Source organism: Lissotriton vulgaris, chromosome 11 (genome assembly GCF_964263255.1).
Source record: "Lissotriton vulgaris chromosome 11, aLisVul1.2, whole genome shotgun sequence".
In the NCBI taxonomy this organism is placed as follows: domain Eukaryota; kingdom Metazoa; phylum Chordata; class Amphibia; order Caudata; family Salamandridae; genus Lissotriton; species Lissotriton vulgaris.
Window position 1 is genome coordinate 196,810,843 of NC_141699.1, and position 17,677 is coordinate 196,828,519.

At 48.4% G+C, this 17,677-nt stretch overlaps 1 protein-coding gene across 4 annotated transcripts in view; it reads left to right on the plus strand.

Annotated features, from left to right (window-relative positions):
- The window catches only part of UNG (uracil DNA glycosylase), a 94,729-nt gene that overhangs the window by 19,816 nt on the left and 57,236 nt on the right, over positions 1–17,677 (plus strand). For all 4 annotated transcript variants that reach the window (XR_015300884.1, XM_086943099.1, XM_086943098.1 and 1 more), the window contains 2 exons: positions 6,055–6,152; positions 6,740–6,828. Coding sequence is in view for 3 of the 4 variants with exons in the window: in XM_086943099.1 (XP_086799225.1) it covers positions 6,055–6,152; positions 6,740–6,828 (187 nt within the window). In the remaining variant the exon portion in view is untranslated. The remainder of the gene's footprint in view (positions 1–6,054; positions 6,153–6,739; positions 6,829–17,677) is intronic.

A 17,677-nucleotide genomic window follows, 5' to 3' on the forward strand; every position in this document is an offset into this window, starting at 1 on the left:
AGGACTTGGTAATTGTTAGCATCCTCCACTCTAGTAGTGAGGAGCTTATCTCTACCTTTACCTTCAAAGGAGAGCCACAAGATAGCTGCCCACTGACTCTGGGGGACACACTGTACAGTGCAGGCCCTCTCCAAAGCAGTAATCCATTTGTGGATGTCATCCCCTTGTTTAAAGGGGGGCACTATCTTATTCAGGTGCTTTGTATCAAAACTCCTTTCCCTATTGCTAGGTACAATGCTGCCACCAGTGGGTTTTGACCCACTCAATTCTTGCTCTCTAGCAAAGGCAAGTCTTTCTTTGGCCAGGGCAAGTTCTTCCCTTTCAATCCTCAGATTGACTTCCCTTTCCTTGGCTTCATAGATTCTCCTGAGGGGAGGTCATCCTCCTCAGAGCAGAGGCCTGAGAGCCATTGGTTTGAATGGATCTGTTAGAGCCTCTTGATAGAGACCTAACTCGTCCATTCCCAATGTTAAGCTGACCTGAGAGGGGTCCCAGGGATCTCCTAGTACCATTCTCATGCCTGCTTAAGTTGTCCCTAGTTAGCTGACTAACTACTTCTGGACCTTTGTCTGCCTCGTCCTCAGATGGCTCCTGATCATCATCCTCCTCTGCTGAGAGATGGATGAGATCTGGGTCACCCCTGGTTCCCTCTAGGGCAGGCATGTCCCCTTCTGGATGAGAAGAGCTAAGAAGTTTCTCAGCCTTTCTGGCATCATAAGTCTCTAAGAGACCAATCAGAAATGGGATTGTGGGGTTAGACCCCTGTTTTAGCTTCCTGGAGGTACACACTTGTCTCATCTCCTGGAAGCTAAGGGCTGCATATCTAGAAGAGGCCTGTGGAGGGTCCTCAACCACCAGAGGGGTCTCAGTAGACTCTCCGAGGTTAGACATGCTTCTAGTGTGGTGTAAGTGATGCACCTACCTACACTGTGTTTGCCTACTGATCCCTTGCTAAGAGTTGCAGCCAAGGTGTTCTAAGCCTTGAGGAGCTGCAACAGCTGGTTCAGTAGAACTCAGAGTATTCTAAGCTAAGTTATATGTACCTGAAGTACTTATGTGATCTTTCAACAAGATATTCTTAGGATACGTGTGGTAAAACAACAGCAAGCTCAAATCCCAACCGCTGCTCACCAATGTGAGAAGGTGGCCTGATATGCAGTGCTCACTATTCTAGTGATCACTATGTATCAGTCCAGCAACCCTTATTGATGATTGGTTGTAAGTCAACCTTATAGACCAGCTATCCTAGTAGCGTGGATACGAGCAGTCTAAGGCTAAAGACTCGAGAGGGCGTGTTAAGCCAGCTGTTATACCACACATATACCCCTTGAACACCAAGTGAAAGGACACCACACAAGTGTTATGAAAATAAACAGTGTATTTATTAGAATCACAACAGCCCTGTACTCTTTATGAGGACAGGGTACTAAGCACAAACCAAAACTCTTACAAAAATACTTAAGTTAGCACAGTATATACAAATGCCCGAGGGGCACGGAAAACCATATACTCTGAAAGTGGAATGCGAAATTACTAGCAGGTAAGTACAGTACTAATAGGCTTTGGAATCGCTAGGACTTGACTATAGAATCGTTAGATTACTTCTAGGAGACCCAGGGGACTCGGGTGCAGAGTGTGCACTCTCACGCGTGATGCGGGACAAAGTCTATGGTAGCTAGTAAATGCAAAGTTAGTGTTCTCGGGCGTACCCGACCTGGTAGGAGGAAAACGAAAGTGGATTCTGACCCTTGGATAGTGAGGCTATGCTGGGGCACCGAAATGCCGAAGTTACCTAGCCCAGGGGCTGCAGCTGCATAGGTCTCAAAAGACGTCGGGAATCCTCGTAGACGGACCAGGAGCCTGGAAGAAAGATGCTGGCAGGCGACCAGTGAAGAGAGTTCGAAGTGATCCAAGCCTGGATCTTGAAGAGAGATGACACCTGAAAGCAGAGGGGACCAAGTTCGTGACTACTAGCCAGTAGTCAGGTGGCACCAGGAGGGCACAGGATGGTAGTCACCTCGACTAGGTGAGTGGGCGACGCTGTGCTCTGCAGATCTCACGGACCAGGAGGCGTTGTCGGCGACCAGGATGGAGGAGCGAGCTGTCCCACGATGGATGAAGCTGTCGGCGTCGCTGGACCCAGGATTGGGCAACAAAGCCTTGGCTAATTCAAGCCCACGCGGTGGACTCAAAATGGCGTCTGGAGTGGACCAGGAGGGTCCGGGGTGCTCCTCTCTTGGAAGGGAGCGAGGGCCAATCTGGAGCAACCAGACCAGCAGCAGTGATGTCGTCGGGCGTCGTTCAGAAGGTCACAAGCCAGCGGGCTAGTAGCCAAACAACGCGGTGAGCAGCAAAAAGCAGAAGGGCCCCACGCAGATCGTGGAGATGCTGGGAGGCTGTACTTCGGTGCTGGAGCTGCTCAGGGTCGGGGCTTCTCGGACCCCAAAGCACTCAACAGAGGGTCACTCGGCGGGCTTGCTGGAAAGAAGTCATGCAGTCTTGGCGATAGCCGGTCCCTCGAGGTCTCGTCGCACTCACGGTTCTCAGCTTGGCTGTAGAGGTGAGTAGAGGTCAGAGGTGCCAGGGAAGCCGGGTCTCGTCGAGCTGGGTCGTCGGATTCCTGAGGAAGGACTTGCAGCAGACCGCAGGGTTCTTAAGATGGTGCCTGCGGACGCAGGGTGACTACTCCTTAGCCACAAGGGAGAATCTTGAAGAAGAAATCTTGAAGTCCTTTCGTAGAAAGTCGTGTCTTGATTCCAAAGATGATCTAATTTGAACAGGGGGCCCGCTCCTATCTTTATACTAAGAAAAGGGGCTGACCCGTTGACTAGGTCCTGCCTATGGGTGGGACTAGGAGGGGGGTGGTTACACCCCTCTCCCATGCCGGACTTTCCCCAGGCCAGGGGCTGGTGTTCCCCTGGAACTGGTTCTGACCGGCCTATGCGTAGTGAGCACCGGGGTGCCACTCAGCAGTCACCTTCCTGTAAAGCCCTGCCTACCCAGGATATACAAAACCCTGTCTGGGACGGTGCTAGCACCGCCCCTGACAGGAAACCCTTTGTCCAGGCTCCCCTCGCTGGAAGGACTCCCAGCTGCAGGGGGTCAGACTCGTGTCTGTGGTGGCAGCATCCATTTTGTGGAGCTGACGCTTCGTTTAACTTTAACCGGGGTTCACAGTTACATACATGTCGTGTCCCTCTAGAAGGGTGGAATGCCAACCCCGTCGCCAGAATTGGCGAGGGGTTAGTATTCCAATTCGTATGACACCTTACTCGACATGTTTTGATAAAGCAATACCAAAGATAGCATTTAACCGCGAGGATTATAATGCACTTAAGAGTATATGGTATGCGTTATCATGGAACAGCTATTAGGACTTGGTTCCGCAAGCTGCAAACGGCCTCAGCTCATGCCAGAGCACCATTTCACACGATTCCATGCACTCTGCCTTCAGGATTGTGAAGGCCTGCCATAGGAGTGACTGATAGGAATCTGTGTGTCCATTTTTAGGGTTAGATATAGGTATACTATATCTACAGCAAAGGGTGATTACACGACTTTGCCCCAGCTGTCATGCAGCCAGTTGTGTCAAATTTAGGAGGCCAGCCAGGGGTGGCATAATACATGCTTCAGCCCCTGGTAGGCCCTGGGTACACCTATGCCCTGAGTTACAGGGTCTGATAAGGTGGCCCAGTACCAATTGGTAAATGCACCTAGGGTACACGTTGTAATTTAGAGAGAGAACAGCCAGGCTGTGGGTCTGATTGGCAGGCCCACAGCCAGAGAAAGTCGTAAACCAGTGAAACAAAAGCAAAAAATCTGGGTGATCATAGGATTGCAGACCCTACTCTCCTACAGTGCCCCTCGGGCATTTGTGTAAATTGTGCGACTTAAAGTATTTTCTTAACCACATCGATGCTAGTGTTATTTTTCTTTTATGCTGGATCTTCTCATTTCCCATTGTTCATGACGAGCTCAGCTCGTCATGAGTGTATGGGAGGTGTACAACATGACGAGTTGAGCTCGTCATGAGCGTCCAAGGAGTTAAGAGTTTTGTTGTGTGCTTAGCTCCCTGACTCATAAAGAGATCAGGGTAGACTTGTTATAAATAAATATCCTTTTATTTTCATAACATGTGTGGTGTCCTTTCACTTTCTGTTCAAGGGGTATATGTGATGGTATAACAGCTGGCTTAACACGCCCTCTAGAGTTTAGCCTAAAGACTGCTCTTGTCGATGCTACTAGGATAGCTGGTCTATAAGGTTGACTTACAACCAATCATCAATAAGGGTTGTTTGGATTGATACAGAGTGATCACTAGAATAGTAAGCACTACACATCAGGCCAACATCTCACAGAGAGAACGTGGGGGCCCTGCAGCACTGAGCTGCTCTTCAACTCTAGGGAATCCCGGTGTGGGGATTTCCCCTCAAACTGCTGTGAACCTAGCGGGAGCCCACCCCACTTGTTGAGCTAATGACAGCGGGTTCCCACCCTGCTTTATATTGCTAATAATAGCGGGTGCTCACCCAGCTTCCGTGATATATTTTAAATGCGGGTGCCCACCCCACTTCCGGGATTTATTTTAAATGCGGGTGCCCACCCCGCTCTTTGCTTTTATTTTAAAAGCTGAAGCCTACCCCGCGTTATTGCGGTGTGGCGGGAGCCCACTCCGCACTTTGAAATTGCTGAAAGAAATCAGCCGCGATCCGGGGAAGAGGAACGCCGCAGGAGGAAGTCGGGTAACCTTGCCTGGACGTGGGCAGGTCCTGCAGTGGAGACAGGAAGTTGCCACAGCGGGGCTTGCTTAAGCTGGTGGGAGCCCGGGTGAAGATCGAGAAAGGCGACGTGCCGAGCAGGGCTCCTTTGATCTTGAGAGAGCCCCGCTTGCTGCAGAGTCCTCGAGGAGCCGGGGTTCCCCCAGATGCCGCCAATCCTGTCCTCGCCGCACTGGAGGAGATGAGAGGAGCGGGCAACAAGCTCCGGTGAGAGAGGCCTCTCTTTTAAATGGTTGGGACCGGTTGAGGGTCCCCAGGGCACCGTTGTGGCTAGGCATTTCCCTCAGCTTCCCCACCTGACAGTGTGCAACGGCAATGTGGGTATATTTGTCGATTGCGCCTCCAGTTGATAGGGCACCAGGCCCTAAATGTGATTTATGTGGTGCGCAGGAAATATGATTATGCACCCGGATTGATGCCTCTACTGTGGTTTATGATTGAGGTTATCTGCTTACTGTAGTTAATGCCTGTGAGGTTATTCTCTACTGTGATTGCCTCTAATGTGATTTAGGATTATGAAGCTTTGCATACTGTGTTTGTGTTCACAAGGTTATTCTCTACTGTATTTATGCCTCTAATGTGATTTATGATTAGGAGGTTATGGTCCAACATGTATAGGTTTATGAGGTTGGCGCATAATGTATTTGACGCCCAATGTGATACTGATTGCATACTATGATTTATGTTACAGGACATAATGCGGAGTACAGTGTTTTGCCAGTAGTTACTGGTTGTGTTTTATATCTACTATTTTCACTTTGTGATGGTTCTGACAGTGGCCCAATTGGCCTTGTAATGTGTATATAATCCCCTTTAAATATTGCCTAGTGCCAGTTGGCACAGTGTATGTTGTGTGATTACTATTCTGATGTGTTTATGATAATACAAAGGCTATTTTTATATATAACCTTGTGCAGAGTTACTTTTGTGGTGTGCCTAGTATGTTGCTGCTGTGTGTGTTGCGCAAACGCTCTACACATTGCCTCTGGGATAAGCCTTACTGCTCGTGCCAAGCTACCAAGGGGACGAGCAGGGGTTATCTTCAGCGTGTAACTTCCTTGCCCTGACAAGAGTGGTGGTTTCTGCCTGGCTTTGGCGCAAACCTTAGCCAACCAGAAATTCCATTTCTAACCGTGCTCACCCCTCTTTTAATTGGCTTCAATCCCGTCCACCAATTAAGTGCCATTTGCCCAAGAGCAAATCCAGTGCAGTCAATGCAATTGTATTCTCTGCAACTATCTCTAAGCCTTTTATAATCTATTTCATTTTGGTTTAGGTTAAGGTTGTTATCCTGGGGCAGGATCCATACCATGGACCAAATCAAGCTCATGGACTGTGCTTCAGTGTGCAAAGACCAGTGCCACCTCCCCCCAGGTATGTATTCATTTTGTTGGTAATAGCACTTATGGGTACACAAGCTGTGTGGTCCAGATATCTATCAAAATACATATTCAGGCAGCCACCTTTAACTTTTATAATCCATTTTATGCACTGCAATGCCTACCCAAGGAACATAGTTAACTAGCAATACAGATTTTTGTGTTTTTCTGGCACATAATGTAGTAATTTCGTAATGTTTACTGCTATGGGTTACCCTGTTATCCCAGTACAGTGGTACTTCCTTCTTTTGTCTCTGGAAAGATGAAAGTTTAAGTAGGTTGCTGGGGGGGGAGAATCAAAACTGATTTACAAGGTAAGCACGCATCTAAGCATCTAGCGTTCACTCCACAGAGCTGTCCTGTTGGCATTGTCGTCTTAATCTTTTAAATTTTAGCAATCAGTGGGTTATCTGAACATTGTAATCAGTTACTGACTTCTTGTAAAGTATAAGGGACTCTGGCAAAACCTCTTTACAAGGAGTCTGTTTTTGCAACATCGAGATTTGGGGTTTCTTTATGTGGTCGGTTTTGAATGTTTTTTTCTTTTGTATTGAGGGTTGATTTGTTTTTGTTTCTTTGTAGCTTGGAGAATATGTACAAGGAGCTGGCTACGGATATTGAGGGTTTCACTCATCCCGGGCATGGTGACTTGACCGAATGGGCCAAACAAGGTATGATTGGTCATGATGCATAATTCTAGGGCGCAAGCAGCGGCTGAAAAAGATTTCTGTCGTAGACGTATTTCTGTTATTACATGTTTGGCATTGTAATAGCGTTAAACCTATTGCTGTGCTAAAATTTTCTGTTTGACTTTGCACCTTTGTGTGTGCTCTGACGCAATGGTTTGGCCTGCTTTTGAGCTTCAACATAATTTGTACAATATATTTTCATGTTGGTATGAATTAAGTACAGACACTGGTATCTCTGCACCACTGACTCGGCTGGTTGGTAGTAAGTGGTTTATTAACAGTGGAGTATATTGTTTTAGTTTGCTTTACTCCAGTGACAGTGCCCACTCTTCGTATTTCTTAATTTCACCCGAAGTTGGACCATTTTGGGAAATGTCCTCCGTTTTCGATGCAAGTTATGTGCTGCCATCTCTGATCAGCTGCCAGTGTATTAGTTATTCGATTTATTATATTTTTGCATGAGTTCAATTTTATTCAATGTATTCAGATCATAAAAAGCAATTGCAAAATGTGTTTGAATTTGGGGCGTGTCCAACTAAATTGACCTCCTGCAAAGAAACTTCCGGTGGTGGATGGGGTTAAAAAACAAAGAATAGGTAGTGTGACGAGGTTCCCGCTCCCTGGATAATATGATCAGGAAATTTACAGGCAATATAGCTGGCAAATGTGTTTTTTTTAAAAATGTTTTCAGGCTTGGTCATTTTACTATGAAGGCCAAATGTTTTGAAAATCGGTTGATTGCACAACCCAAAGTTAATAAATGCTGGCCTCGACAGCTAGATTGTTTCAACATTTTGACCCTTTTAATAGCATTAGATTTGCATCATCAGTCAATAAGACCCCTGTCCTTTATTTTTAATTTGAGTTGTTCATGCTGTAGCAGGTGTTAAGAAAAAACGATCCAATGTCCATACCACAACCTCCAGTTTAGTTTGTTTCTAATATGTTCAAAGAATGAATCATTTTGGCCCTGACATTTTTTCCTGAGACTACTAATTAGAGAACCAAGGGGCTTGACAAAGCCATCCGTTTTGACTTTTGTTTAGTAAATAGTTTTTCTTATGATACTGTAAAGCTCACAAGCTACTATATAGGCAGCAGTACAAGCTTCTCTCTCACATGAGTACACACACACAAACCCATCTTCCATAGAATGTATAACAGCGATGTGAGATGCAAGAGGTGGAAGGGAAGCGGAAAAAAAATGATTTAGCTGCATTGTCAAGTGTTGTTGGGTGTGCATGTCACTGGTAGACCAGTGGGTCAACAGAACAAAAGATGGGTGCATTATCCAAGCTCTGCTGTTCCTAGTGTATGACAGGAGCTACCGGAAAGGTAATGAGTGGTAATGATGAAATTGGGAATGCGCAATGGGAAAAAGGAATAAAAGAAAAGGGATGAGATGTATTTTCACCCTAAAATGCAAAAATCTAAAGAAAGTAGCTTGTGAGTTCAGTGTTCAGAATATTACACTACTAGGGAAGCAATCTTAGATTCTGTTATTTTTACAGTTGTGTTGTCTAGTGTTGCTTAGAATCTTGTCTTGGAGAGTTGAGAACGCAGGAGGTACGCCCAGGTGATTATGGTGAACCATAATGCTTTCTTAAGCAGCAATGCTGGATTTGCAAGAGGATACACTGTGTCTTTGAATGTTATATATGGCTTTACTCCTCAGCTACTCATGTCCCTATTGCCAGTGCAGAACATGTCAGCTGTGTAATTTGTTATTGTGCAGTCTCAGAATTAGATTCCTATGTTTGCTAGTCATATTACATTGATGAGTGGGCTCTATGGGCTGGCTCTTATACTTTGCCTCCAACCGTACCAAGTTTGTATGCAGCATTTTTTATCTTATCCACGCAGGTGAGGCTAAAAGTGGTGGTGAGTCGATTGGAGTAGTTGAATACTTGGTTCCAGTAAACAAACAGCACTGAAAGTAAATTTGCTTAAAGGGGGAACATTCTTCCTGTGCCTCCTCTTTGAGGCTGACTCTTCTTTTGAAATTCCACCTTGTTCAACAGTTCCTCTTACCTATGGTTTTTGCATCAAAGCTACTAGATTTCTTCTACCTGCTAACCACTTTTCTTAGGATACATGGTAGGATCCACTGAGCTGCCTTAAGTAGCTCTCAGCACGTCAGCTTGAATTAGTGATCTTTGCAGAAATATCTGCTGCTCCATATTTTATATGCTCAAATAGCCTCTTTATTAGGCTGTTCTCCAGCTCTCTTCTGCAGGTCTCTGGCAAAGACTAGAATTAGAATTGTTATTGGTTCAAATATGGAAGCAGAATGCCTCGAAACACCTCATGGTCTAACTTATGTTCTCTCTTCGCGATCTTCTTTTACCCCCTCATTAAATGATTATGCTCTAAAGCCTACCTAGGTCTAGATCTAGATCTTCTGGTCTGCGGTCGCTCCCACTCGCTCCCCCTCGATCCCTGCCTGTGCCGAGAGAGCGCCTTTACGACAGCATAGCACCTGGAGCGCCTGGTATCGATATTTATAGACTGTCTATCATTCATTACTATTTGGTGCTGCATTACGATAATATAAATAATTAATCAGCGCTCGTGCAGTTTATTGGCATACCTGTCTATTATTCATTGCTCTTTGCTGCCGCATTACGATAATTTAATTAATTAATCAGCGCTCGTGCAGTATTTTTGGCATTTTGACCGGCGACTGTGCCCCTGCTTTGTATTGGGATACCCCACCGCCATCTTGCTGTTGTTGTGTGTTTACCTGGGCCCCGTGTCTCCTCCCCGCTCCCGCCTCCCAGCCGACCCTCCCATCCTCCGCCCCCCCCCCCCCCCCACTAACCATTTAAGTACGGATGGTCCTACGCGCAGCGTCCACGCGCTACGGCCGCGCCAAAGGTGCGCCAAAGGTAAGCCCGCCTACGCCCGTCCGCGCCCAGCGCCAGACCCCCTGGCCCCCAAATCCTTCCCACCCCTCCCGCATTACCTACGATGCCACCTCCCTCCTAGCCCTTAACCCCGGCCGCTCCCCCAACTGTGTCCAAGCCGCCCCTGGACACACCCATGGACCCTTCTCATGCAACTCCTGCAAGTTCGACGGCACCAAAACCAACTCCTCATCCACCAATGCCATACAGAGACCTGACACCAACCACCTAAAATGCATCCTGCTCAACACCCGCTCAGTCCACAGACACGCCATCGACCTCTGGCATCTACTAGACACCATCTCACCGGACGTCGCCTTCCTAACAGAAACATGGATGAACGCCTCCTCAGCCCCAGACATCACCATTGCAATCCCAGAAGGATACAAGATCATCCGGAAGGACCGCGTCAAGCACACAGGAGGAGGCATTGCCATCGTCCATAAGAATTCCATCTCCATCTCAACCAACTCAGACATCAACCTTGCCAGCGCCGAGCACCTTCACTTCCAGATCCACACCGACCCCAAGACCACACTCAGAGGCACCCTCCTCTACCGGCCCCCGGGACCCTGTGCACAATTCAATGACGACATCGCTGACTTTATCACCCCACACGTCCTCCCCTCCGAAGACTACATCCTATTGGGAGACCTCAATTTTCACCTGGAAAAGAGCAATGACAACAGCGCCACCACCCTTCTGGACAACCTCGCCAACCTCGTCACTTCCCCCACCCACATTGCAGGTCACACACTTGACCCTATCTTCACCTCCAGCAAACCTGTCTCATTCAGCCACACCACAGCTCCTCATTGGACGGACTACAGCTGCGTTCACTTTATCTACAATAAGACCACAATCCACAACCACCCTCAACCCACCCTGCGTAGAAATTGGAACAAACTCACCATCGACCAGATCTCCTCATCGCTCCTTCAAAATCCTCCTGTCCACTCTTCAAACCCCGACCGAGCAGCCATTAACTTCACCCAATGGCTATCCAACAGCGCCGACATCCTAGCACCGTTGAAAAAACGTCAAATCAAACTAGGCAGCAAAAACGCCTCCTGGTTCAACGATGATCTTAAGAAATCCAAGAAACTCTGTCGCTCCCTCGAGAAGGCCTGGAAAAAAGACCCAAACACCAGCACCAAGGACGCCTTCAAAAACGCCACCCGCATACACCACCAACTAATCCGGTCTGCCAAGAAAGCCGCTTTCAAAGACCGACTAGATAACAACGCCCACAACAGCAAGGAATTATTCAACATCGTCAAAGAATTTACCAACCCATCAGCCAACTCCAACGACATCACCCCCTCCCAAGCCCTCTGCGACTCCCTAGCTTCCTTCTTCCACAACAAAATCGCAGACATCCACAACAGCTTCGACAACCGACCCGGAGACCAACCCACTCAACCTCCTGCAGGACCTTCACCCCCCTTGAACATCCTTAACGACTGGAACCCAATCTCCACTGAGGACACCATCCGCCTGATGAACTCCATCCACTCAGGATCCCCAACTGACCCATGCCCTCACCACATCTTCAACAAAGCAGACTCCATCATAGCTCCACACCTCCGAGACGTCATCAACTGCTCCCTCAACTCCGCCACCTTCCCGGAAAGCTGGAAACACGCAGAACTCTGCGCCCTTCTGAAAAAACCCACAGCTGACCCCACCGAACTCAAACACTACCGCCCCATCTCGCTTCTTCCTTTCCCGGCCAAAGTCATCGAGAAAGCTGTCAACAACCAGCTTGCCACCTTCCTCGAAAGCAACAAATCCCTCGACCCCCTCACAGTCCGGATTCCGAGCCAAACACAGCACTGAGACCACACTCATCGCAGCAACAGACGACATCCGAACTCTATTGGACAATGGAGACACAGTCGCCCTCATCCTCCTTGACCCCTCCGCAGCCTTCGACACAGTCTGCCATAGCACCCTGCTACAGCGCCTCAGAAACATCGGAATCCAAGGAAAAGCACTGGAATGGATCACCTCGTTCCTCACCGGAAGAACTCAGAGAGTCCGGCTCCCTCCATTCAAGTCAGAGGCCTCTGAAGTCATCTGCGGCGTGCCGCAAGGATCATCACTCAGCCCCACCCTCTTCAACGTGTACATGAGCCCCCTTGCAACCAGCGCTCGCCAACACAATCTCAACATCATCTCCTATGCTGACGACACCCAACTGATCCTCTCTGTTAGACCTGTCTGCTTCTGGGGAGACTCTAACCATTATTATTTATTTTTGTCCCCCTTAGCCTCCCAGAGTTTCTATTTTTATTTTTACATATGTCCATCAGGATTCTTCAATGCTGTCAGGGGGCTAGGTGTTCCTTGGCGATGATGTCATTTTTCCCTCATAACCTGTGAGGCCTAGTCAGCCCCCTTGAAAATCTAGGGATCTCCAGAAACCTAAAATGGTGTCCACCAACTGCCATAACGGACACTACTGGAGGACAGGTCCATAGGCTAACATTAGGGAACTTTCCAGAATCCACTAGAGACTTCTGCAGGTCTCAGGCCACCCTATATAAGGCCAGTGACCAGCAGCCATTTTGTGCTGACCCAAGAGTGGAGGAGTGAGGCAGTGGTGAGAGGAGGTGGACACACTGAGAGCAGCTAGTTTGTTTCTGAGGCAGACAGTTTCTTCAGAGGGTTGTTCCCCCTTCAGCCTCTGACCAATCCCTCCCCATACAACAATTATCAAGGAGAAAAGAAGCCTGCGTGTGAAGGGAGATCTCTCTTAACCTGAGCCCCAGCGAACCCTGTCAGGGAGCTCTTAATAGAGGATTTCCCGCATTTCCAACTCCACTTACCAGTGTGGGAGAACAGCTGCGAGCCCTGTGACGTGGCTGGAGTTCCTGGCCGTGGCCTGGTGAAGCTGTGGGTCTGTGAGGCCTTAGAAGACCTAAGGAGCGTGGGCGCTGCTTACAGACATCCTTCCTGTGAAGCCGGTGAGGGAAGTGACTGGGGAAGAGCAGCGGCGCTGCTCCGATCGGCTGTGGGACCCCGGGGGCACCAGCCGCGTTAAACAAAGAAGAAAGCGCTTCCGCGCATGTCCTGAGCGTGGACGCTTCTGTGGAGGCAGGAGGGGCCTAGGGTCGGGCAGGCCCAGAAGAGCAGCGACTCCGCGGAGAACAGCGTCCTTCCTGTGAGCGGCCGTGCAGAGGCGGGAGAAGAGCGAGCGCTTCCGCGCATGCCCGGCGGAGTAGTGCCGCCTGGGGAAACGCCGGTCGCGTCAGCAGAGGAGCGCCGCGTCGGAGCTCCGGTGATTGATCCCCTCGGAGGAGGCAGAAGCGCCACAGCGGACGTCGCGGTAGGGAGCCTTGGGCCGGGAAAGCCTTCCCTGTCTTCCGCCATCAGACCGTCTGCTGCCAGGCTCCATCGTGCAAAGAGGACTCCCGCTGACACGTCTACAAGCCCCCCAAGTAAGCCGGGTAGTGTGGGAGCGGGAGGCGGCAGCACCGAGTGCCGAGAAAGCGGGACAGTGGGGCTACGCCCAAACAAATAACTGAACAGACAAGGAGAGCCTGACGCGAGGAAGTAGGCTAGTGAACTGCTCAGCCCATATTAAGAATATCCAATAATTGGCTGAGAGGAGAAAGGTGTGCAGGGAACCACAGGGTTCCTGAGTAGAAACCCTTACAGTCTGTTGTTAACTGAGGGAGTAAGTCCTCTACCAGAAAGGTGTAGCCTGTAAATTAACTAGAGGGAAGCCTTGTTAATACTACTGTGTCTTCCTTTTAGCTACATAACTGGTGGGATATGCTGTGAAGATCTACATCCAGTAGAGGTCTGTTGAGTTGAGCAGATATCTAAGAGCTGTGGGGTAATGTACTTGCTTATGAGTTGTTTAAAAACGTATTGAACTGTCAGACTGCATTTTCCTTTCTGTAATCATATAGTAGTGAAGTGTATTGTGACCTGAACAGCAACTGACCCCAAATGTACCCTTGATTCTTATAATCTGACCGGGAAAAGTATTGAAGTGTGATCTGAGTTTCATGAACAAGGTGTAAATTAATTGTGTATCATACCTGTCTAAAAGCATGACAAGAAAAGAACTCTATTTTTATAAAAGGTACTGGTATTTTCCCAACATTGGTGTTGTCTTTTATTTTAGTGGTTCATCACTGAGTTACTGTGAGTGAGACTTGTAAGCACTTAACCAACGCCTTGAGTTAGCTGTAGCCACTACTGTGCCAAGCTACCTTATGTAGACTTGGGTGAACTAGGTCCAACACTCTCACTCACCAAAGACCCTAACACCGCCAAAAACAACTTACACGAAGGAATGAAAGAAGTAGCCGAGTGGATGAAGCACAGCCGTCTGAAACTTAACTCAGACAAAACAGAATTCCTCATCTTAGGCACCTCCACCTCCGCCTGGGATGACTCTTGGTGGCCAAAGGCCCTTGGAAAAGCACCCATCCCGACGGACCACGCACGGAACCTGGGCGTCATTCTGGACTCTCACGGATGGTTGACCAGTGTCACCTGACATCCCATCCTCTCGAGGTGCATGATTGAACACGCGCCTGTCCACGTGATGATAGACTGCATGATGTAGGCGGCAGTGTTTATTTTGCGACATGGTTCAATGCAAACCAGCGCGCATCCACTGTTCAGTGCGAGCATCTTCCACGCACTCACCAGATGTAAATATATTGTGTCTCTCTCTCTCTCACACGATAAACTTGCTGTTGTCAACATCTAGGCAAAACCATTCACTGGGCACGCATGTTTTTGATAGCATGCACACAAACACAGATAAAATGTCACCAGTAAGTTAAATTAAAGGAGCCATTATCTGTGTCTATATTGTTGTCTCTCTTTCCTTTTCAGTTCCAGAAGGTCCCCCTTGTGGAATCATTAGGATACGACACTACTTCAGGTCGTATACAGGTGTCCTGCAAATTTTACAGGACCCGAGTAATTTATGAGCACCCAGGTCCTGATGAATCGCCCTTAGGGCGTGAAACATGTCGACCATTTCTTGCACATTAAGGGTCGAGTAAGGGTTGGTTTCATTATTTTCCACCCCTTAGTACCCCTTTGCCTCTTTTATTGAAGCAGGAAGCCTGACTATTAAAACATTCACCAACAGGACTTCCCTGACTTCTTTTAACTTCATTATCACGCTCACAATTACACTCCCTTACGCCCCTCACACGCACACACCCGCTGGCCCAGAATAAAAGATCTCCATCAAAAGTGCAGCTTTTATCGCTGCCCGGCGGGCATTGCACCGCCAGCCTGCCGAAGGAGCAGGGTACCGATGATGAGGCTGGACGACTATCGGCTGGGGCTACAGCTGTAGTCCTGTCGGTAGCCTGTGTGAGGTACCTTTACATTCTGGAATATGGGTCTACACCACACACTTAAGACCCCCACTTCACCCCTTGTCTAGATCTAGTGAGAGAGAACTACTGGTTGAGCTAAATCTATATAGCTCCCTCGGGGGAACTCTGTACACCTCTTATTGTTTATTGTTGCCAGGACAAGTACAATTGGACCCCCTTAAAAATTGTCCAAACCCCCTTCCCCCCTTTTTGATATCACAGTTAGCGTGCCTTGTGCACGGGATTTGTTGTATTAGGTTACCAGGGGCGGCCTTCCACCTGCCTCTTGGACCAAGCCACACAGTGAACCTTCGACGCACCCTTGACTAGGGTTCCGGTTTGACACTCTGCCCTGGCTCACTAGTTCAGGGCACCCCAGACGATACCCCAACATGGAGGATGTCCCGGGCCTCAGCTTTAACGAAGACACGATAGCTGAAGCACTAAGGAACACACCCTCCTTACTTAATAATCCACCGACAGTTGCATCAGGTACATCCGGAGCGACATCTAATGAATGGTCTATCTTGAGCGAGATGAAAAAGGAACTGATCAGGATAACTATCCACGGATTGATGATGACTGAGTATCTTAGGAGCAATATTGCCCCACAAGGCCTGATTGTGAACATCATCCCGAGACTGTTCCTGGAGGACAATCGCTTTAAGGTAGACTGGTGCCAGGTTTCCTGGAAGTGCACCAAGGACCTGCTATTCCTGATTAGTCAGACAGCCAAACGACTAGCTGAGGCACTCCAAGATAAAATCTCTGCCCTAGAAACGACCATGAAAAATGCTACTTCTAAAAACAACAAAACAGCATATGCGACTAAACTCACTGAGATCAATCAGGAGATGACTGATCACTATGATTTTCTGCTCAAACAGAAAACCACCAAACTGGAGAAGGATATAGCAAAGTTTTCAAAGGAAAAGGTATACCCCTACCTCAAAGATGGTTTTAAGGGGAGAAAGAATAACTACTCCTCGGATGAAAACTCGGGCACAGACACCAGGCGTGGCTCTTCGAGTAGTGACTCCAGTGGAGGCTACCCAGTAAGAAACGCAAGAGCAACCCGCCCATGGCAACAAGGATACCACCAAGGACCAATGTTCCATGGCCCACCGAATATACCTCCACCATGGCAATACCCATTTTATCCCCAAGGCCCCCCGCAATTCTACCCCCTTAATCCGCCTCCTTTTCAGGGCAGAGGTTGGGGCAGAGGAAGAGGGCGAAAGCGAGGTGGGAACAAAGGTGTTCAGTGGCAAGACCAGATGCCAGAACCCACGGGGATGGAGACAAGGAGCACGACGTCCAGGGGGAGAAGAGCTTGATTGTTAATCTCTCCAAGAGAACCCTTACCACTGCAGAGAAGACAGTCCTGGAGAAAGGACTCGGGTTTGTCCCCACTCCGACCCCTGACACCTTTCATGAAATGATAGAACTGAAGCAATTCTTCAGGAAGATACGTCTTCGAGCCTTTTTTGACAACAAACCGGACCTCCCCTGTGAAGACACGGGCCTCAGGAAACCCTCCACTTTTACTCCAACTGATGGGATGGTCCCCCCTGAGGTATTAACATTTGAAAGAGCTGTTCTGAGAACCTTGAAGAACAAACCATCCACAAAACCGTTCAATAATCTATCCAATGATGAGAGACGGGCAGCTACCTCGCTTGGCAATGACACCTCCATTGTGATAAAACAGGCCGACAAGGGGGGAGCTACTGTTATCCTCGATTATAATGACTATGACCAGGAATGCAGACGTCAATTGTCTAATTCAAACCACTATAGATTATTGACAGAAGATCCCACTAACCGTCTCATGACCACCGTGATGTCCCTGGTCATTGAAGCAGAGACCAATGGATGGGTGAGCAAAAAAGAGGCAGAATTCCTGGTGACCACAGACCCTGTAACACCGTATTTTTACATTTTACCCAAAATACACAAGGGCACCACCCCTGTCCCAGGACGACCCATTGTGTCTGGTATTGGTTCTATTTTAGAACCCCTTTCCCAGTTCTGCGATGCCTTCCTGCAACCCTTGGTTAAACGCATTCCATCCTATCTTCAGGACACTAGAGATGTGCTTCGCCTCATCAACGATATGGATGGGAGAGTGGACATAGACCTTCTCCTGACACTCGACGTGGAAGCACTTTACACGAACATCCCCCAACAAGCAACACTGGAGTCCGTGGAAACACTCCTCCGACAAGAAGAGTGGGTATCACCAACACCGGTTTCCCTCATCATGGAGCTGGCTCACTTGGCATTGACAGAAAACTTTTTCAAATACGAGTCGTCCCTGTACCATCAGATACGCGGTACATCTATGGGCTCGACCTTTGCGCCGAGCCTAGCCTGCATCTACATGGCATCTTTCGAGGAAAGATGCATCTACCCCCTAGATCAAAATCCATTTCGTGAGAATCTCACCTGCTGGCGTCGGTACATCGACGACATTCTGATATTTTGGAAAGGGGACCGGATGACATGTGAGGCATTTTGTGGTTGGATTAACCAACAGGACCCGTTCCTCAAATTCACGGGCACCAT